Raw genomic sequence first — 22,669 nt, forward strand, 5'->3', positions numbered from 1 at the left:
TCCTCCAGGCTAGTTACAATAGCTCTTGAGAATTTTGGATATCCTTGGGGTGTTCAAACCAGCATGTTCCTATTGCTGTGTCTCCTGAATGTGTTTCAGATCTTATTTAAGGTTAAACAATTATTTAAGAAGACCACCCAGAGATCTGCCCCGAGGCTGGATGAGTGGCAGGGTGTGTGGGATAGTATGGGCAAGTACCCAGGACGGTGGGTACCTCCACCGCTTTGGAACTTCACCCCTGAACAAGTGCAGAACCCTGAAAAACTAGTAAAATACTTGGAAAAAGTATGCTGTCACCCTGGAAATTCCAGAGACACAAATCACTGGAACGTGCTTGGGCCTGGCCTGTGTCTATGGAGCCCTGTTCAACACTATTCCATACCCTCAAGGGGAAGAGAAGGTCTCTTGATCTGACAACAGAGACAGGCACTGCGGCTACTCCAACTGCAGCGGCAGGCACTGCAGCTGAACCAGAGAACCAACCCGTGCCTGTATCAGTCACCCCTATACACAAGAAGAAATACTGGATGTGAAAGTCACTCGTTCAGCAAGGAAAGAAACTCCTACCAAGAAGGGGAAGGAGGAAGGAGTAGACAAGGCAGGCTACTCTGAAGCAGGGCCGTCATGAAAGAGGGGGAAGAAGAGACAGAACTCATTTATGAGACGGTAGCCACCCGATCCCTATCCCTGAGTGAGCTGTGAGATATGCAAGAAGATTTCCGCTGTCATCCAGGTGAGCACATTGTCACCTGGCTGCTCTGATGCTGGGATAATGGGACCAGTAGCTTGGAATTAGAGGGTAGGGAAGCCAAGCAGCTGGGATCCCTTTCTAGGGAAGAGGGCATTGACAAAGTGATTGGAAAAGGGGCACAAGCCCTCAGCCTCTGGAGGCGACTCCTGTCAGGCATAAAGGAAGGGTATCCCTTCAAGGAAGATGTTATGTGTCACCCAGGCAAGTGGACCACCATGGAGAGAGGTATCCAGTACCTGAGGGAATTAGCCATGCTGGAGGTGATTTATGATGACCTGGACAATGAGCAGTTATCCAAAGATCCGGATGAAGTCAGATGCACACAACCCACGTGGCAAAAGTTTGTATGGAGTGCACCATCGTCATTTGCCAGCTCACTGGCAGTAATGACCTGGAAAGATGGAGAGGGACAAACGGTGGATGAATTGGCTGGCCAACTCTGGCAATACAAAGAAAGTCTCTCTTCTTCCTTGCGGCCTGCGTCTCAGCTGTGGAAAAACTGTCCTGGGAGTTCCAGCAACTCAAAGAGGATATGTCCTATATCACACCTGTATGGGCCAGTATCTCAGCTATCAGGAATAAGCATCCCTCTGCTCAGGAGAGGGGATATAGTGGATACACACCATGGGCCACCCTCTGTTTTTAGCTGCATGACCACGGAGAGGACATGAGGAAGTGCGATGGAAAACTTACCTTGACCAGGCACAGGTATGTGAGTTACAAAGAAAAACAATCACAGAAGGGGTTCTTCCAGGAAAATGGCTGCTCCAGGTTCCAGTGGGCAGTTCCCCAGACAGAGTAGAAGGGCTGATCTCACTTGTGATCTTAATGAAGGGACTTATGATTCGTATTTACAAGGAGTAGCGAATACTACGACCAGGACTAGAGGGGCCCTGCCTCCAGCCAGGTGGAGGAGAGGGACAACCAGTTTACTGGACTGTGTGGATTCGATGGCCTGGCACATCAGCCCCACAGGAGTATAAGGCTCTAGTGGACACTTGTGCACAGCGTACTCTAATGCCCTCGAGCTATAAAGGGGCAGAACCCATCGGTATTTTTGGAGTGACAGGGGGATCCCAACAGCTGACTGTATTGGAAGCTGGTCAGCGGGTGGTGAGCAATTGCATTGTGCATCACTTGTTTTATATATTCTTTTATCATTATTATTATTATTATTTACCCTTTCTTTTCTGTCCTATTAAATTGTATTTATCTCAGCCCACAAGTTTTACCTTTTTTCCAGTTCTCTCCCCCATCCCATTGGGGGGGAGCAAGCGAATGGCTGTGTGGTGGTTAGCTGCCTGCCAGGTTAAACCATGACATAACTAAAGAATAGTTGGCTCAGAACAAAATGCATTTACTGTGAAATTTTAAGAAAACTGCTTATTATTCTCACTTCTAAGGTGATCTTTCTGAATTATTAGTTTACTTGTAGTTTTATGCCTGTTTATCGGAACCATGTAGCTGGTTTTCAAGTTCTATGAATATAATACCATTGCACTTTTAAGATCAGTATTACATAGATACTAATAAGCACTAGTATTATAAATATTACTTAAATACGTGATTCAAAATACTTAACATATAATGTTAGTGATCATTTGACCAGACCTATGAGTTGGCCAAGTATTGGTAGTGGGAGTATTTGTGCAGGGAAGGCAAGATCTGTTGCTTGTTTCTGTGTTCAGTTAGTGGCATTTTTTCATGTTAACATGTATCCAGTTGAGTCCAGATTTCTAGTGAATGGTCTACATGTCAGTTGGCAGAATCCTAAAGATTTTGGGAGTAAGTGGAAAACAGAAAAAACTTGGTCTCCACTGGAGTCAGGCTCATTTGGTTGTCTTTGGTAATCTCTTAAAAACTTGAGGAAAGAGAGCAGTCACTGGTTACAGGACTGGGTTAGTCAGTTTAGGATTAGGGGTTAGGCTGCGGCTACCAGATGGTACCTTCTGACCACAACTCTTCGTGGACCTAAGGGAGAGTAGGAATTACCCAATCCTTTAACCTTCCCAGTCTCCCATTCATTCTTCTGTGCTTGTTTCCAGGAGTTTGGCTTTAATAGGAAAGAAGTGTACGAGTCCTAAGGTTAGTTCACTTTACTCAGTATGAACTTTAAATAAATTTAGAGTTTTATCATAGTAGATTTGTGTAACTATAAACTGCAAGAAAGTGCTGGTTAACAGTCCAGTCCTGAGTTGTCTAATGGTCTTTCAGTTGCATTAAACTTGTTCAACTAGTGCAAGTACTTAGTGTAGTTCTTAAATTATTCACCTGTTAAACGGTTTCTATCTTGTTTCATAATCCTAGTAAGGATTGTTGTCATTACTACATCACTTTTACACTAATAATTGCTGCTGGTATTAAATTGAGAAAATGCTTTTGGTTAAACTGGATCATTAATATGCAGACTATCTTTTTGTCTCTGACAAACTAGGTAGAACTTTGCTGCAATGTAGATAAAGAAAATAAGCAATTTAGTTCTTTTATGGCAAAGAGTGTGAATTTTGAGAAATAGTATTCTGTAAGGCACTCTAGGGATGTAGTCCACTTTTGCGCTCCTGACTTATCTAGCATTTTCCCTTAAGATTGTGTCAGTGTTAATACTTGTAATATTTGAATTGGGAGCACTTGAATGTGCTTGCCATGAGTATTCCATAAAATAGTATCTGCATAATAAATAAAGTACCTCTGTGAGCAGCAAAAATAACCTTGTTTGAGGACCAGATCTGTGTCTGTTATTCTAGTATATTGTAACGGAATTGTACGAAGGCCATGGATTGCTCCTTTCTAGTCTTCAAAGTGTCCGCACAGGAGAGCGATGTGAAATATCCCTGGCTACTCTTAGAAGAAGCTTCATTCAGCACTTATGCTTTATTGGACACCATAAAACTCAGTCAGTCATATGGTCTAACTCCAGTTTGGCTATGCTTATGTCTAAGAGAGCTGAGCTCATACTGTGTATCATTCTTCTCTGGGGATGCTAACAGGGGCTATCCTGTCTGCCTTTGTCTGTTGTTACAAGACACACAGGAAACTAATTTGTGTTCATTATTTCATCATTTCTATTTGTTATTAGTCAGTAAGATCAACGGTTCATTGGGAAATGGAAGACTAATGGTTCTATAAGTCTGGTTACTTTAGAAAATCAAAGTTTAAGGTGACATGCCTTCAGATTCTAAAATATGTTTGTACAGGTTTTTTATGAAGTTGGGGGGGGGGAACACCAAACCCACAAATGCATTAGTCCATGTTTTACTTAAATAGGTAGTTTAGTTCAAGCCGAATATACATCGCTTTTTATTTTTAGCTGAAAGTGAACTGTGAGAAAGCCTTTTTAAGTTTTTGGTGTGTTAGGATGTGTTTAAGTACAGGAGGCTATGGTGAAATAAGGTAGCATATACAGATGGAAATCATGGTAGCTGTGTTGTATTTGCTCCCTTTCTGGACACTCTTAGAGCCTTCATGATGTTTAGTTAAGCCCTTCCACTTTGGAATAAGGGTGTCCATGTGGGAAGCTAGTACAGAAAAAGTGTTCTGAGCTATTTCTGCAAGTCTTCAAGCTCGGGGACTGTGAGTGAATTAGCATAATCGATTTAAAATGAGCTGAATCCTGTGATTCCTTTATATGTAGAATTACTGGCAACCTAAGTAGGGTAGACTTACAGAATTGACTGCAGAATTTGCATCAAATGGTTTTGTGTGTTTATAGAATGACTAATTCCAAGTATGGTTCAAACTGATTATTAAAGCATACTTTATCTTCAGGGTTTTTCACTTGTTTTGCATCAAAGACAGAACTGTGCATAAAAAGATAAGGAAAATGCATCTTGCGTTCCTGCAAAATTGCTTGTTCATTTAGGCTTTCCTGAACAGGGTTATCCAGACCAGGAGTCCCTTGCACTGTGCCCATTCTGATGCTGAGTATCTCAGTGGCACTCAGATTAGGTTCGGGGAACTCCTGCCCATGTTTAATGCTCCTAGGTACTGTAAATATCTTGCGTAGTTAGACATAGCCTATGACCGTGTAGGGGCCCTTACACCAGGACGGGGTGTAAGTATTCTGTTAGGTACACAGCTTTCATGGCATAGCTTTACCAGCTTAACCACACTACCCCTTAGTGAGACAAGCAATGATTGTATAACTGCACTTAGGGCTGATGCCAGCATAGCTGTGTGTGTCAGTTACACCTCTGGGACTGACGCAATGATTTTGTCAGAAATAGTTTAGATAGACACTAGAGCTGAAATTTCAAAATCCTTTTAAGTTGTCCTAAGGCAGTACCAAGAAGCAGTGTCACATTCCTCCTGCAGCCTGGTCTCCTCTTCCCACTTTTTTGCTCCTTCTCTTACTTGCAGTGTTTGTGGTGAATCAAATCAAGGAGTTGGGTTAAAATGGAAGAGCGCTCTTACTTTAATTCAGATGTTTGCTGTGCAGTCGTATGAACACTTGCACAAAATCCTGGCCCCCCCCCCCCCCCTTTACATTAGTTTTACTGGGACCAGGAGGAAACTAGGACCTTGGCAGCTGTTAGACTAGCTTAAGTTGCTGTGGAAGTACAGTCTCTTACATTTTTTGGTAGAATGATGTTTTAACAGCCGAACATTAGCAAGAATAGGTCTTTAGATACCTTAAATAAAAAAAGTTTTACTAGGTGATGCTCCAGGTCTAACTCTTGCAAAATGAAGACATTTTTAGTATTTGAGATGTTTTGTGTTCTGACAGGAAAAAAAAGTCCCGCTCAGTATTGTTCTTGTATGTAAACACATGTAATAATACAGAATTTTAAGGCTGGCACAGGTTTAGTCTCTTGTTAAGTTGTTTTATTAGAGACTCTTATCAAGATGCATTTAAAAAGTAAAGCAGTGGGTCTATTACCAGTACTACAGAATTCACACAGTATTCATATTTGTAGCTCCTTAGATATATTAAAACACAAGTTATATATTAGTAACATAGTATATTGATCAGTAAATGAAAAAAATTAGTATGCAAAAATAATCTCACATATTTTTACTAAAACGGGCATAACTCTAGAAAATACATGTGAATACAGTGAGATGAAATAGAATGTGAAATGTGGAAGAACTTCAAGACTGAAATTGATAGGAGGGTCAAAGAACGTGGGAGTGTTTTAAGAAAATGCGTTTCTTTGTATTGACGTTTTCTTATCTAGGAAAACTGCTCTTCAGTGTGCTTTAGACAGACTTGTTTCCTCTCTTCTCCCTGCCCTGCGCCAAACATTTGATTGTTTCACAGATGAGCGTTGCTCTGTGCTTTGAAGGTCAGCAAGAGCTCGCTCTCGGAATGCAAATGTGATCTGCTGATCTCAACTGACAGTGCAGTGCGTTTACTTCGTAGCCGTGACTGTGGTAATTACCTGACATTTCTGCTTCTCTTAATAATAACAAGCTCGGGCTCTGGAGGTGCACTTGATTCCGGGTTTTAAGCTGGAGTGAGTCTGAAGGAATACTTGCAAAGTATTGAACTATTCCCTCTTGCTTTGGTAGCTCTGTGACTGGGGGTGGGGTGGGGGGGTGGACCAACAAAAACCCAACAATTTTACAGACCTCAGTATTTTCAAAGCTGAATTTGCCATTTTGCTGCAGGACAGTGTCCTGCACTTTGCTTCCTAGTAGAGTGATATATCCTGCCTTTTTGCTGTTTTCCCGTTTCTTGCAGAAGAGTGAGCTAAGCGGATGCAATGTACTTCTCCTGAGCTACTCCGGGGTAGCAATTGGTTAAGAAGGTAGACTGTTGGTTTGAAAGGAAGTAAGGCCGGGGAGAGGAGAGGAGAGGCTGGTAGCTGACTTCTTAGACAGCAGCCTAAGAGGTGGGCTTTTGTTAGGATCCTCCCTTTCTGGCATACCGGGGAAGTGGAGAGAGCTGAATCATTTGGACTAAGTTGAGAGAGTTAATGGTATCGTAGCAAAAGAGTATAAGAAAATAATGTGGCAATTAGGGCAAAACAAAATTACTTTTAATATTTATCCACATTTATTTATTTGCAAAGGGTTGGTAAATAGGATAAGAATGAACTTGGGTTTGTTTTTTAAGTTATTAATTTAAATAATTGCTTAATGGAGTAAACCGCTACTGAAAGATTGGAGTTTTCTGCTCAACACTTACGTTGACTCAGAATACTACTCATGGCCTTTTGCAAAAATAGCGTTATATGGATTTCATTATGATAGTCAATCAGATGATTTTTTTTTCTATAACTCTCTTGAGATATGTTCATGCTAGATTTTTGTGTGGAGTAGGACTGTTGTGCTAGAGTATAAAATGGAGGGGAGGGTAAGAAGAATTTTATGAGACACTGGTGACTTTATAGTACCATAGATTAATTTTGCTAGTGTGGCTTCAGACTAGGGTGAAGTATTTCTTACTTCATTTGGCTTATTAAATAATGATCCTTATAGCATCAGTATAAAATGTTTGGATGTTCAAAAGTACCTATTTTACATTGGTAAATTGTAGCTCTATTAAAGAAGTAACTAAATTTTGATTAGATTTTAGGTAGGTTAAGAAGTGTTTATTGCCAATTTACCTCATAGAGGAATCAATTTAAAAATTCTGTCTGAAAGATAAAGTAATTTTTTTGATGGTGCGATTGGGAAATAATTAGCGATAGAAAACATTTTGTTTTAAATGCATGCCCTCCCTCACAAGCTAGCAGACTTTGTCATGGTTGAGAAAATTCTGGGGAAATTTTTCAAATTTATTCCTTAATCTTTGCTGAAATCTTGGCATGTACATTCTTTAGCATTTTTGTCACTTCTTAAAACTTATTCTTAACGTGTAAGTTGCTAGTCTTTAAAGCACTAAATGGTTACAGAGTTTTAATATTTAGCAGCTTTTATTGCAACTAGACTTGTTTATCTGTACACATCATTTATCATTTATATATGTGCCTTTTCAGCTTAGGGTTTTTCTGTTGGTTTTGGGGGGCTTTTTGTATACTTATGTTTCTAGAGTTTTCTACTTTATCCAGTATAGAGCATGTTGCCCTTAAGATGGAGGAAGATCGTGCTATGGGAGCTATAAAATCACAGACTGCAGATAGTGAATTGCTGTATGGAATAGCGGGATTTTGTGGTTTGGTTTTTTGTGTGTGTGTTTTTGTTGTTTTTTTTTTTTATGCACAGAGTTATTGAGAAGTAATGATTGGATTGTAAATTCCAAATCTAATTCTGTTTAAAGTAGGGTGCTTTTTTGTTTGTGTGTGTGTGTGTGTTGGTTTTTGTTTTTATAAATCCTTGTTTACCACCTTAGCATTTATACCCAAAGATATTTGATATTAATTTTGCATGTGGTGTCTGAATATGTAAGGTGAGACAGATGCACTTAGAACATACCAGTAATAACTCATTTTGACACTACCTCATTATTTTTAAGAAAGTGACATGCTGAATTGAAGCTATTAATATTGCTAGTAAACATAATTTCTTTTCCTTTTTTGTTCTGACCACAACAGTTTAAAACATAGTATGTATGCTAATGCATGCATAGTGGAGAATTTAGCCTGTTACCTTTCTTTATAGTAATTTTATTATGCAAGGATCAAAGGTGTAATGTTAAGATAATGTCATGGGGGGGAGTAAGTAGAGCTGGTTGGTTCTAGAATAACTTCACTTCTTTCTTGTATGCCATCGTCGTCTGGTATTAAGTTTATAATGTATTTTGTAGCCATGGCTGATACAAAAGTGTGAGAGATTTTGGGGGGGGGTTGGGTTTTGTTTGTTTGGGGTTTTTTTCCCTTTTACTCGAGAGGGTTCAACACAGATGTCAAAAACTGCTGGCCACGTAATTAAAAAAAATGAAATATTTAAAAACATCTTGTTCCTGCATTTTTGGTTAAATCTACCAGTGTCTATTCATACATTGCCAGCTCTGATAACAGGCATTTTTATGCTGATTACTTAAGGTTAACTTTTTTCTGATAGCCTACTTATGACAATAACTGTAGAATTTGGAGGCTTTTTGGAAAGCATAGAAAATTCCGATGCACTTGTAGTTCCTACATCTAAAAAAAAAAAAAAAAAAAAAAAAAAAGTAATTTCATCTACCTTCAGTCTTTAGGAAGTAGACTTATCTCAAGATCGAACTTGGAATATATAATTTCCTTTTTTATGTAGTAAATAGTATTTTATATGTGGGAAAGAAATGTTTAGAAGAGCAGTGCAGTTTTTATCACCTTGTCTTAACATGCTCCTGTGATGTTGATATGCTATAGTTTTGTCTTGGCTCTCTCTTTGCTTTTTATTTTCTGTGATGGAAAACTTTTGATTTTTAAGAGTGGAGGTACTGGAGTGGTTAAAAACATAATAGGCCATGAATAACACATGAATAAAAGAGTTTTTTAAAGGCAGATTGGAGAAGAGAGAAGGAGGTGGCATGGAAGGCTCCGGAGGAAGGGTGGATCAAGTGCAGAAAGAAGGCAGGACCCTCTAATGACGGACTCCTTGTTAAGGCCTGTAGACTATGGTGAAAAAAAAGTACAGAAGAGCTTGTTGTCTGCTGAGAGTAATATTACAGTATTACATCCAGAGCTGCTCTCTAAAAGGATTTTAGAAGTGGAAGACGTGTGTGATAAAGTCTTCACAGTGGCAAAACTTCCTCTTCAAAGTTTCTGCTGGAGTGGGTTGTGTGTTCTGTACAAGGAAGATATTCAGATATAAAACTAGACAGTGTAATTCTGGATTATTTTTTTTTAAAAGAGGAGTCAAGCAAAGACAAGTCAAAATATAATCGATTAGTAGCTACTGTGATAAATGTGATTGAATCTTTGGGAGATGCTCACAGAATGACTTTTCATGCAGGATTGATTCCTTTGGGTTTCTCTTTAGAGACAAGGCTTTTGTAATGGATGAAAGTGCCTTATATGAATCTTGCCCAACTTTTCTGCCTCACGCTTTTAGTTTAATCTCCACAGGGCAGAATAAAATTGGGTAAACACGACTATAGCAATGCATAAAGAGTCTCAGCATTTGGGATGGTCCAAAAGATGACAAATCTTTTGACTTGAGCCCTAGTGTGAACTAGGGGATGCATTTAAAAAGGAAAAAAGGCTATACGTAATCCAACTAGAATATGAAGAAAAAAAATGAGGGAATGGCATCATCCATTGTGTAATATGTTACATTAACACTCCTTTCTTTTTTTTTTTTGTCAGTCTTGATCAAAATCATTTTCAGGTGTGATGATGGGAAGTTCTGCAGGTGTAGCATTGGACTTGTAGATTCCTAGAAAAGGATTTTGGTGTCAGTGGAGTTTTCTCATATTGGTGAGAAAAGCTAGTAGGAATTGTATTGTTACAGAATTTAACTTCTTTGAGGTTACGGAAATAAATTCTGTGCTAAGATCTGTGTCAGAGGTACGCTTTTGGAGAACTCTGCTGTTGGTAACGTTTTAGAGACAGCTCAGATGATTACGGTGGAGGCCAGGGATTTATTCTGTTAGAGCTGCTGAAATTAAGTAATTTTATCCTATGTGATCCTCATTAAGGGGAAATATTGTAGGAAAACACTCCAGATTTAATTGGATGAATAATCACTTCAGTACAGTTACATGTTAGTTATTGCTCCAGGGATGAAGGAAAAAGCAAGAATTGGCAAGGTCAAGCTGAGTTGCACCTTGAAAAGTCTATCCGAATAGCATGAAAAAGGTTCTTTAGCGATCTAAATAAAAAATGCATTTGTTACATGGAGGGCATGGTAGAATTTAAGCATGAACCCGAAATTAAATTAATCCTTACACTGAAACAGTGTAATGTAGCCTGCCATTTTTCCTCAAGGTTCTGTACAAAGCAAATAAGGGTATGGAGATGACTACAGCTGTAGTAATAAAAGCAGTCATCTCAAATGGGGGAGCCAGGGTCCCTGACTCTTGAAAGAAACTGAGCTTAGCAATAGGGTTTTGGTTTGTTTGTTTTTTACCAGATTTATGGAGTCAGGAAGGATTTTACTGTGAAAAACACCTAGTGTGGTACTAATTGAAATTGAATATGAAGGTGATTATCCAGACTGCTACAACAGTGTGCAGGGCACAGAAGAAAAGTAGAAAATTAAGCAAGCTGCAGCATGGGTTAACCATAGATTGTCTAATTGAAATTTCATCCCTTTTGCTATTGCTTCAGTCCTCAAGATGGAGAGTTACGAGTTTACTTGCAAAGAACAAGAGCTCCTGCTGTCAGCTCGGAGCCTACCAGGTAAAGTTGACGGGGGGAGAGCAGGAGAACCTGCATAGGCCTTAGAATGACTGCGTTACCCGAGCAGGTAGTTCTGGTGACTCGTTAACTGTGTTGGTTATTTAAACCCACGTGCTGCTTTGTGAACTAAGAGGTAATGCACGGGGGCAGCACCTCTTCAGTGACTGCACTGTGCTTCCTCAGAGGACAAAAACTTCCATAGGAAGCCTTGCTGGGACCCTCTTACTTGATCGCAGCCTCGTGTCGTGCTGCCACGGAAGAAGACAAATTTGATCTTAGGTTATGCAGGTCGTGATGTATTTTCAGTGAGTGCAACAGAGTGTTCGTGGCACTGATTCTGAGACTCCGTCTAAATTTCTTTATGTAGGGCTAGTTCGGTGATCGTAGGACGTGGAGTGCAGAAATTTTTAAAAAATCAGTATGGCGAGATTAAAATTACAGCTTGTTTAGAGCAAAATTAAGGCTGAAAAGGGAAATCGGTATAAATGCCATGTATTTTGCGAGGGGAATAAATACTAGAGATACAAAGAAACTTCTTGAAGCTGGGAAACAATGCTGTCACAGGTGGGCGTAAATAGATTATAACGTTGCCTAAATTGTAGTTTAGAAAGCTTTTAGCAATTGTGAGGTTGTGGAATGAGCTGCCAGTTGGAACAGCGAGAGCAAAAAACTTACAAGGGGGGTTGGAAAGCTTGCAGGAGGATGTGTTGCCTATGACTGAGTTTGGATGCAGAGAGGGAGTTTCTTACAGTGCCTGGCTGTTGGGGAGGGCTGTCTCGCTGGGACAGTCTGTCCTTCTGCTGCTCAGTATTATGCAAACAAAGCTTTGAAAGAAAACTGTTTCAGTTGCTCTCTGGTTAGGCAACTTGTATGAACAGGAACAAGAAAGAAATCTAAAATATATTTATAAACATAATTTTATCAGTTCTATTAATAACTGCCTTTCTGTGATGTCTTAGCTAAGGTCATGAAAGACAGCGCAAGATCTGGTGCTGAGCTTAAAAAAAAAAAAGCTAGTTTATTGATATAAATCAGTAAAACAGAACTATTACATTTAGTATTTAACTGGCTTTTGATTTTGGAGGTGCATGGTGTGTTCTTAATTTGTAGCGTGGTTCAATCTTTGTTTTTTTTGAAGTGTGGTACTTGGCCTCAGTTATGCAGTTGCAGGTGCTGCCTCATTTGTGTGGGCTGAAGGATTTTTACCCAAGTTTTAAAGACAAGTGTGTGTAATTATAGATGTAAAAAGCTCCCAAATCACCATCGGAGTAATTTAGTGAAACTTTTAGGGTCTTTTACATGCTGAAACTTTTACTTCAACTTCGATTTTTCTTTATATCTGTGAGCATCTCTGGTCAGAAGAGCACCCTCTTTGTTGGGGGGGGACGGACTGAATCTATAGAGCGTTTACAGGGAGGAAATAGAGGTAATCTCCCAGCTGTTGTTCATTGACTTCTGCATCCTGAACGGTTACCATCATTGATAGATCCAAGAACCAGTTGATGGCAACCATCAGCTTTATCTGATTTAACTCTTCTCTCATAGCTGTCAGCAGCCAGGTTTACTCTGAGGGAGAAGAGAAGCACAGCTGCACGGGGCTTTTTGGCATAGAACTAGTTGGAACCATTTTAAAGGATCTGGGAAGATGATATGAGTTCTTGAAACAAATAACATGGGATTCGGGATATCTGTATTGCAGTCAGTGTGCATGGTATACAGAAGTGGCAGAATGGACAAACCTGTAATTAAGTCCCTCTAAAAACTTCATAGTATATCTTTCTAAAAGGAGATTCTGCTTTGATTCCCCCCAAAAAAGTTACTGGCTGAAAGATTTGTATGAAGTTCACTAACACTGCTCTCTGGACTTGGAAAGCAAACTCAATGGAATGAGTATCTCTGGCTAAACACTTTTGAGAATGAGTTTCTGGAAAACATATGTTTTTTCCAGTATCAAAATACAGTGTTTTTATTTTGTAGGCAAGTTGATATGGGGTGTGAAAATGTTGAGGAGGTGACAATGAAATTCAAGTGTATAAATAAATTGTACCTTTATGCCTAAATATTAAAGATAAACATGATCTTAAGCAAGACTACAGTATTCTGTTTAAATCACCGTATTGTTTAAAAACAGTGAGCACTCCATTTGGGAAGTCTTTCTGTACTCCAGTGAAAGTGACAATCATGGCTATTATTAATTAAATTGCTCTAAACAAGAAAAAAACCAATGTGTGACTCTGTCAAATTAATTTTATAGTTTAAGATATGTAAATTAATAGCTGATTTGAAAGACCACGGTCTTTTTAGAATGTAATCAACTTAAAAATACAACTTTAGATATTATATTGCTGGGTTGCTTTGCTTATTTAGTGATAGTATAAATAATATTATTAAAACTTCTAATGCTTCACAAATAGTCTGTTTTTAATGAAGTAAAATTCCAACTGGAAGATAGCTATTTGCTTTAGGTTACTATATTTTAAATTTTTTATTTATATATTTTTTAAAAAAAACTATTATTCTAAAAAATTAAAATACCATATTTTGGGGAAAATCTGTATGTCAAATGCTTACTTATGATTCTTTGTTTCTCTGTTTATTTTTAAGACGAGCAAAAATCAAATTAAAGTAGATCTTGTAGATGAGAATTTTACAGAATTAAGAGGAGAAATAGCCGGACCTCCGGACACACCATATGAAGGCAAGTAATGTTTTTGTGTATGCAGTCATTGTACACTTCAAATCATGTGTCTTGAGATGCTTTGTTTGTGAAATTAATTTACAGCATAAAAATGTCAAGCTACGTGTTTTAAAATAGTCTCATTTTTTTAAAAATACAAATTTAAGCTTGAAAAATATTTCAGTTCAACTTCTGTGTTGCCTTGAAGACAGATCTGTTCTACAGTAGGATAGACTATCCCATATCAAAGGTTAATTTACAGGTATAAGCTGTGCAGTGCAATTGGTGTAATTCTGACTTTTAGTTGTTTGTTTACCGCCTTGACAGTTTAAGCTCTTTAGCCATGAAGCATCAAGAAATTCAGCTTCAGAATCTAATTTAACTGTATGTATATTTCTGTGATCTAATGTGGTGGTCATTCAAAAACATGTTGCATTTTTCTATCTCAAGGAGAGATGCTGTTGCAAGTTAAATTTGGGATTAATTTCAGGCATCCATGGGTCCCAATGCTTAATTTATGCTGGAGTGGGGGACTCTATAGTAAAACTTCATGTCTATAGCTCTCTACAAAAATTACACCTTACTGACTTTCTGGTTTATTAAAGCTGGTAAAGTAATTGTGCATCTCTTCAGTGTGGAAAAACCAAGATAACTTATTACATATAGAAGCTTTAACAGAAGCTAATATAGCATACTTCATCAGAGATACCAAATTACTTAATAGTGCTGGTACCTGTAAACTTTCTGTTTGTGTGTAATATATATGGAGCTGGCAGACACACATTCTGTTAATGTTCCTCGATGATAAATGAGGATTTTTTTTTTAACATTTTTGGTTACTTTTAAATGGTGTTTTATTCAAATTTTCCATGCCGGGTATCTACTTTGATTTGAATTTGAACTTCTAGTAAAAAAAAAAAAAGTCTTGATGAATGTTACAGGCAAATAAATTGTTTTGTTGGAAATTAAAACAGTTTTCCAAGTTTTCAGCTGCTCTAGTTGCTCCATGCCTTGGAGCTAAGAGTGGGACTCGAGTATCATCCAGAGACCAGACACATGCTGTTCGTCATTATTTTGAAAAATAAATTCTCATCAAGTGGGGAGAATATCTGAAAATTGTTGTGTTAGGTACAGGCATATATGCACTCGAAAGCGTTAGTGGCTACTGATGAAAATCTGGTGGTTGCATCTTCGCTAAGGAGGACAGACACTCTTGTGGTTGCTCCTCCGGGCTGGGAGCTGCTGGTGCAGCAGCATTGGACTTGAGAGCAGGGAGAGTCTCCCCAGTGCCCACCCCCCTCGACCCTGCTGGCGCCCAGGGCAGATCAAGGACGAGGAAACAGCCGAACAGAGGTTGACATTGGAGGACACTGGGCAGCAGGGGTAGGAGGTGTCAGACACTGAGGAGAAAGGAAATGAGTCTGGAAGGGAGAGACTAGAAGAGTAGAAGCATCTGTAATGGTAAGGATGCCCCCCTCCAGAACTTGCGTCCCAGAGTTCCTCTGCTGTCTAGCAAATAATGGCCATTTCCCCCCTCCCTTCCTTCCCCCATGTGTGTCTCTCCTCATCTTATCAGCCACTAGTGTTTAGTTGACAGAAGATAATGTCTGGAAAGAACATAATTTCTTCTGGTTATAACATGTGCCTTCAATTTTAAAGAACTGTGCTGTGGACCTAAAATACACAGTCGTGCTGGTGACCTCTTTGGAAGCGGATCAATCTGTTTAGTGTAATAGTTCTTTTGCAAATAAAGCTGGTCCTGTAAAACCAAGTCTTATATACAGATGTTAAGATGTTGCAATATTAAGTAATTGGATGCTAGGAAACATCTGAATGGTGGGGGGAGGGTGTTGGTTTGGGATTTTTTTCATGTTTGTTTTTTTTTTTTTTTCTGTTCAAACAGAATTAATCCCCCTTGGGTGAGTTGGTTTGTCACGGCTTGCCATTTTTTTCCCTCCAGGTCAGCATTACCTTGGCTTATAAAATGGACCCTTTTTGGAGACTGTATTGAGAGTTATTTGAAATGAAAGATGTATTCATGTGTCACAAAAGTTAAAAACTGTATAGCAGTTCATGAAGAGGGTAAAAAAAGATTGGAATGCCTGTCTGTAGAACTGGATTCTGTGTGATGACGGATAATTCAGCTAGACCAAAATTTCAAAAGCTGAGCACTGTGTATTCACATATTCAGCATATCCTGCTAATGAAAATCAGCAATACATGTTTAGTGTGGAATTTGTTGATGTGAAATGCATGCATGCATACCTACATATATACGAGTACATTTAATGATGAGGATATAGTAAATGTCCCTTTTAGGGGGCTAAAACTACTACGTATTCTGATTATGGCAGGGATCTCAAGGAAAAGCAATGTGTTCGTATGCTTACTTTGATCTAAAAGGCATATGCACCAAGGAGCAAAATGAAAGTTACCAGCAGCCCAATTTCTGGCATTTCCTGATGCTTGAGTAATTTACTTTGAAACCTTAATATCTCTGTAACATGGTTTTATGCATTTATTCCCTTATGTAATTATGAAGGGCTTGCCAGTGTCTATACTTTACTTTTTATGATTAATGCAGCAATGCATGCTGCATAATTACTGACTGATCTGCTGTCATCTATAGCCTGAACATTGACACAGCAAGAAGTGCTTTATGAAGAAAAGCTAATTAATGCAGTAGTTCAGGTCAGACAATTCTGTGATACAGGAAGGAATGCCAGGACCATTCTGAAGTGAAAGATCAGTAATGTTTATTGTTGATCGCAGTTGGTATCTGAAAACAAACTGCTGCTGCAGAATTCTTATATAGGTGATGTTGGGACATTGGTTTGTGACTGAGAGGAAGAATGCCATCTATTGTTGACAAATTTTACAGCTTTTATTTTTCTGTCAGTAGCGTCAACTCATGTTGATCAATTCTCAGAACATTGCAAGACACAACTTCAGTTGAAATATGTTTGCATCCCACGTTAAAACACGTATGTTTGGAGAGAGGACCTTTGAAAGTCTAGATTAATAGCTGCTGGGTTTTACTTGATTCAAGAGTTTTTCAATAGATAGGTTGGTTAGGTTTTTTGTTGTCGTTTTTTTGTTTTTTTTTTTTAAACCCTGTGTAACCATGGTATTAATTTCAAGCCAAGTTTGCATGTGAGCCACAGTAACTGCAAAATTTATAAATAGGGTGTTTCTTCAAGGAAAATAGTTAAAACTTGCTCTAACTCTATTATGAGACATATGCTCCGGTAGGAGTACAGAAGGAATATTCTGCCATTACTGTTTAATTCAATCTTAAGTATTAAATAGCTATGAAAAAGCCGTACATATGCATACTCCTTTGTAAAAAATTCTGCGGAAATATTGGCATGCAGAAGTTAGTATGTTATTCAGTTGCATTTTAAATGTAGTATTAAGGAAATTAATATCCAGATTAGTTCAGTTTAAGTCTTCAAGCCTATATTTTTAAATGTAAACTTCAGTGCATGACAGCAATACTGTATAAATAATATTACCAACTCATTAGTCCCTGCGGTTTTAAAACCTTTTGGACTTGTACATTCCAGGTGGAAAAAATGGGCTGCTAAATAGCCTGTTATGCAGAAGCCTACAATAGTCTGTCTTTTAAAGGCAAGTTTTAAGAGTAAGCAGAAGAAATGGCAGTACCTGAGGACAGGCTTCATATTACCTTACAAAATGGTGGGGCAGTAAAATCATACAGGGACTGATGAATTTTTGCAGTCCAGGAACAGTTCTGTTTCTGAAGAAAAATTGATGCTGAATTATGCTTCAACTCCAACAAAAGGAAAAGCAAACATACTTAAGGTCTGTTGTTGATGTACGTGTCTTCAATAATATTTCGCCTGTGCCGTCCTGTAAGCAGACAAGCAATCAACTTAAACATTAACTATTATAATTTTTGATTTATTGGCCTTTATTCTATTTTCTGTTAAATCTTCTGAAGTTGCTGTAGTATTAAGTGAGAAAAACCAGCTGTAGAAAGTAGTATAAAATACTAAACTATTAACCAGTTTCAGGTGTAGTGTATTAGACTGAATTACATTTTTAAAAGTGAGAGGTGTTAGTAACTGCTAACATGCATTTTGGCACAGATAAAAAGGTGTCATAGACTGTAACTGATCAGAGTATTCCTTTGAGGTTTTTTTTTCCCCTTCGTGTGAATTTTGCTGCCTGTATTGAGACTACTTGAGAGCTGGTTTTGTATAGAGCGATTTGCAACAGTGTAAATCACTCTTGAAATCCCAAAGGAAATAGATTGCAGATACTTCAACTTTAATTTAAGGAAATTTATAATTGTAACAAAGTATATTGAGGGAGGGAAAAGGTTCCTTTGTGAAAGGACAGCTGTAGGATGAGGAAAAAAATTGCAAGTGAGGAGAAATGCTTTCAGTTTCTATAAAAACTAAATGTCTAAATTGGTGTATATGTTTTGTTACACTGTTCTTTTTGTCATTAAACTGCTGCCTGGCAAATGATCTTCAGTGGGCAGGCAGAGATAGTTTGAGATTACTCCAGAAGACATGAGTATCTATAGTAAACTTGAACATTAACAAAACTGTAATTGAAATAGACATTGGTAGTGATACTGTAACAGGGAGAGAAAAATGAGAAGTGTTTAGAAAAGGGCAGTAGAAGGTGGTTCTGTCCACCAAGCTCATACTATCCTTTTGCATCCTGTAATCCTGCAAACTATAGTAATAGTACTAATGTGTCAAAGTGTTTGCGGAATTGGAATAGAAGTAACTACTTCAGACAGTAATGTAGAACATCGTAGAAGTAATATTGGAGCCTCCTTTATAATTTTTTTTTTCCCCAAAATGTGGAAGCTTTTTTAAAATTATTCAGCTGAACGTTCTTCAGTTCCAGGAAGTTTAAAATGAAATATAGTTAATTTCAATTGTGTAATTTGAAGAAAATTTATTGGCATGAGGTATCAGAAAGGAGTAAAAATAATGTAATATCCCGTGTTCAGCCTGAATGTACCTGTGGCCTATTTTTTCTTCTGTTTGGGGGATATTTGGTTCATATTTTGGTATATTTTACTGAAATAGAGCATGGAAATTACAGCGTTGGAAACAAGAAACTATAGGAGAATGTACACATTAAATATACCTAAGACAGACAGATTCTGATTTGTATAAACAAATATGACTTTATTAGGTTGGCTTTATATGCATTTATTTATAAAATATATGAAATTTAGAAGTGTCTTCTAGCTAATACTTCTGAGTAAATTTGAATTACTTGAGAACCTGTCCATTTAGAAACATAAGCTTTATTGTCATGAAAGACAAAGCTTGAGTAATATTCTTTTGTTTTAATTTCTAACTTGTCTTTTGCAGGTGGAAGGTATCAACTAGAGATAAAAATTCCAGAAACATATCCATTTAATCCTCCTAAGGTACTGTAAACGCTTTTTTTGGATAAAATAATTTGGCTAACAAGTTGGTTTTGCGTATTTATTTATTTGCTTGTGTGTGTAGTCTCTTTGTAGTACCCATCTTCCTTTTTTTTTTTTTTTTTTTTTCTTCTTCTCATACACAGGCATTGGAGCTCTCATCTTTAGGTAGAAATAATGCAGGATGCATAGCTGTATCCAATCAGGAGTACACTCCGGATTATTTCTTAAAGTACAAACTGGCAAGTTCTGGGGAAGAGCTTGTGCCTTACTATTGACCCTCGTGTAACTTCTTTTTGGCAAGATAAATACGGTTTTCAGATAGTTTTATTTGATGTAGAGAGTACAGCTATCTTCCCCCCCCACCCCAGTCTCATTGAGTAAATGCTGTAATAGATAATTATTCATTCTTTTAATTTCTTGGGCTCCATAAATTATATTCAGTAGAGTCTTGGGTCTAACCTACCAAGTTTCTACTAATAATTAAATAGTGAGGTGTACAGCTGTGTGACTTGAAGAACCAATAGAGAAATATAATGGTCTTACTGCAAGTCTGTTGAAGGAATGCATAAAACGTGCACATGGATGAGAAAGAGAAATGGCTGTGGTAAAGTCACTCGTACATACAACTTATTGCCCTTTCAACTTTACTGTATCTTTCTAGCACCTTAAATGTGTGATTCCACTTCCCTCCTAAGTGGATCAATCTGAATAGTGTTCTCCCCAGCCATATGCAGCTGCAACTGTATATTCCTGTGCCCTGATTTAGTCCCTTCTTCAGTGGCTTCTGATGAATCAGCAGACTCCTGAGTTGTCTGACTCAGCTTCTTGATTGGTTTTCTGTTTGTCTGAAAGACGTCTTTGAACTAAGAGCGTGTCCTAGATCCTGATTATTTTCACCCTGGTATGTAATACTGGGAAGGAACTGGGGAAGAGGAGGAAGGGAGAGGTGCCAGTAGCTCATAGCTCCTTGGCTCTTGTCCTATGAATGACTTCCTTGAGGCTGGAGTGAAAGACACAGAAAGTCTTAATGAAATGTCTGTTGGTTTCAGTTCTTTCATCTGCTTGTGTTGTGGCGGGAGCTAAAATAAGGCAAGCTGAAACAGGTCATAGACACTGAAAGATGGGTCTATGGACCATGGTTTAATTGCTGCTTTAGGGCTTGGTGGTTTCCATTTCCAAAGCTTATAGACAGCTGTTAGAAGCTCAGTGCACTGTAGCATAGTACTGCTTGTTCTGGAGTCTGTAGTCTTGAACTGGAGGCCTTTTTGCTTGTGTCTAGCCCTGCCTTTCATCTGAAAGATTTCTTTATCTTGTTCAGTATGTGCTTTGACAGCCATTGTTAGCCATCATTCACTGTGAGAAATTGCCTAGTATTTACATGGCTTTTTACATTTTCAGAGTGATTTAGAGAGTTGAGCTAGTTAATAAGTGGCCCAGCTGACATGATCTCTTGTTTTCTGTCTTGGAAAGTGGAACTGTTATGGTCTTGCCTATTTATACACCATGATTGCACTGATTTTATTATAGCCCTGCATGTGCAGTCTTTTGCTGTAGTGCCTGACAAATAACATGTTCTCTGCACTGATTTGCTTGCAGATCAGGGACGAAAGTTGAAAGATCTGTGCTATACGTAAAATGTTTATCAGGGGTTTGGGGTGGGGAGGTAGAAATGAGAAACAGAGACAGGTCAAAGTCACTAGAAGGCAGTTAAAGTGCAACCTGAAATAAGGATTTTGAAGACAATGAAGGTGAAATTGCTAAAGGCTTCTATATATTCCTTTTGGAGGACAGCTTTGGGTTTTGAGACTTCTAAAAGAAAACGCTGCTTTTAACTTTCTCAGTGTCTTTTTAAAAAAAAAAAGAACCCCAAAACAAAACAAAAACCAAACTGATTTTATTCATGCTTTGTAAGCATGAATACACTTTATTTTAGTGTAAAAATATGGACATGATCAATGAATGAATGCTGGGACTAGATCCTTTCAACAGCAAAGAAAAATAATTGTAATCTTCTAGTTAGGTTTTGGTTTGTTGAAGAGCTCTGTGCATATGGGTAATGAGAATGGATGGTTGTAGAAGTAGTAGCATCCACCAAGGAAACTTTTATCATACTTCTATAGCTACCAATACTTTAGCTGAACACCGAGATCCGATGCCTACATCAAGAGTTCAGGGACTTGTTTCACTTTATTAAAATGGACTTTCTAGCATTTATAATGTTGGAAGTTTCTAGCATTTACAATGTTGGAAGTTTTGTCTGTATTTGACCATCTGCTTATGTCGAAACAGTCGTACTGCTGGAGGGTATTTCTAAATGGCTTTGTGTGATGCAGGGATGTGCACACATGACAGTGTATGGGAAAGCAGTTAGGGATGAATTTGGTGTCCTCGAATGGGCAGTACTGTGGCTTGGAGTAAAGAAAGGCTCTGTCTAACAAATAGCCTTGCGAACTTGAAGCTTCCCGAAATAAGTGGTATCGCGTGTCTTAGTTCTGTTTTTTAGCTTGATACTTCCTAAATTAGTATTTCTTTATTATTAGAAATAGTGCATTTAAAATGTTTACTAATCTAGTGCATTTAATAACCATTTTTGTTTCTAAATATTGTCTTGTCTTTTAGGTGCGGTTTATCACCAAAATATGGCATCCTAATATTAGCTCAGTCACTGGAGCCATTTGTTTGGATATTCTGAAAGATCAGTGGTAAGATTCCATATGGATATAAATGTGCGAAATCAAATATACCAGTGTCCTGGATAGGAGGCAACAGCTCATGTTGCTTTTCACACTTTGCATTTGTAATTTGAGATATCCTTAAAGCTTACAGTGTTTCAGTATAGTATTTTGAGTTGAAAAGATGCAAATAAAATGATTAAGTGGTTATTTTGGAAAGTACGAAGTAGATATTGTATGCATAGAGAGCTTTTCCAAAAATTTTTACACTAGGGTTGAGGTGAATGGTTTATTGTTGTTGATGTTTTGGGTGTTTTTGTAGGAGCTAATTTTTTTATTTATTTAGTTCTTTTCCATTAACAAACGCTACCTATGGCCTCCTGAATTTTGTCCTTCCAGCCTCCTGAGGTGTAAGCAGAAAAAACCCAAGTGCTTATCTTCATTCTGATTCTTGACTTCTACTTCCAAATAAAAATTAGTTCTGATAGAGGTAAAACAATGTATGAAGTGCATCTGGGAGTATAAAAGATAACAGGTCAGCAACAGGAAAGGGAAGAGAAGAGACTGACAGTACTGATTCTGTCTCACAGTTGTCACTGATAATATTTATGATTTGCACCCTTACAGCGGTTTGCCTTTTAGTTGCTGATCAGTTGCTGACTTTTGATTACTTAATGTTACTGAACAAATTTTAATAGCCAAAATCTGTGGAATAGACCTGTAAGTGTCCAAACTGTAACTGCTGAACTCATTGTTCCTTTGTTTTTCCAAGTGGTTTCCATTTCATGTGGTTTGAAGATCATATGCACCAATTGTATGATAGACATGATATCTAACATGAATGGAATTCATCTTTGGTATTTTCTTCCATGTCTGCCCCAAAAGAATAGGACTGTAATTCTGCAGCAGATAATATCAATATCTAATCCACACAAGCTT

General features: G+C 38.0%; 1 protein-coding gene across 4 annotated transcripts in view; it reads left to right on the forward strand.

The window, feature by feature from the left end:
• The window catches only part of UBE2K (ubiquitin conjugating enzyme E2 K), a 49,876-nt gene that overhangs the window by 7,807 nt on the left and 19,400 nt on the right, over nucleotides 1-22,669 (forward strand). The window contains exons 2-4 of one of the 4 annotated variants that reach the window (XM_087735806.1): nucleotides 13,564-13,657; nucleotides 19,000-19,058; nucleotides 21,678-21,760. In XM_087735806.1, coding sequence (XP_087591932.1) covers nucleotides 13,564-13,657; nucleotides 19,000-19,058; nucleotides 21,678-21,760 — 236 coding nt within the window. Of the gene's footprint in view, nucleotides 1-13,563; nucleotides 13,658-18,999; nucleotides 19,059-21,677; nucleotides 21,761-22,669 lie in introns of those variants that run through there. The other 3 variants (XM_087735805.1, XM_087735809.1, XM_087735807.1) reach the window with 3 other exon arrangements.

Source organism: Nipponia nippon, unplaced genomic scaffold, assembly GCF_047370975.1.
Source record: "Nipponia nippon isolate SJK-2023a ecotype South Korea unplaced genomic scaffold, ASM4737097v1 scaffold_6, whole genome shotgun sequence".
Lineage (NCBI taxonomy): Eukaryota > Metazoa > Chordata > Aves > Pelecaniformes > Threskiornithidae > Nipponia > Nipponia nippon.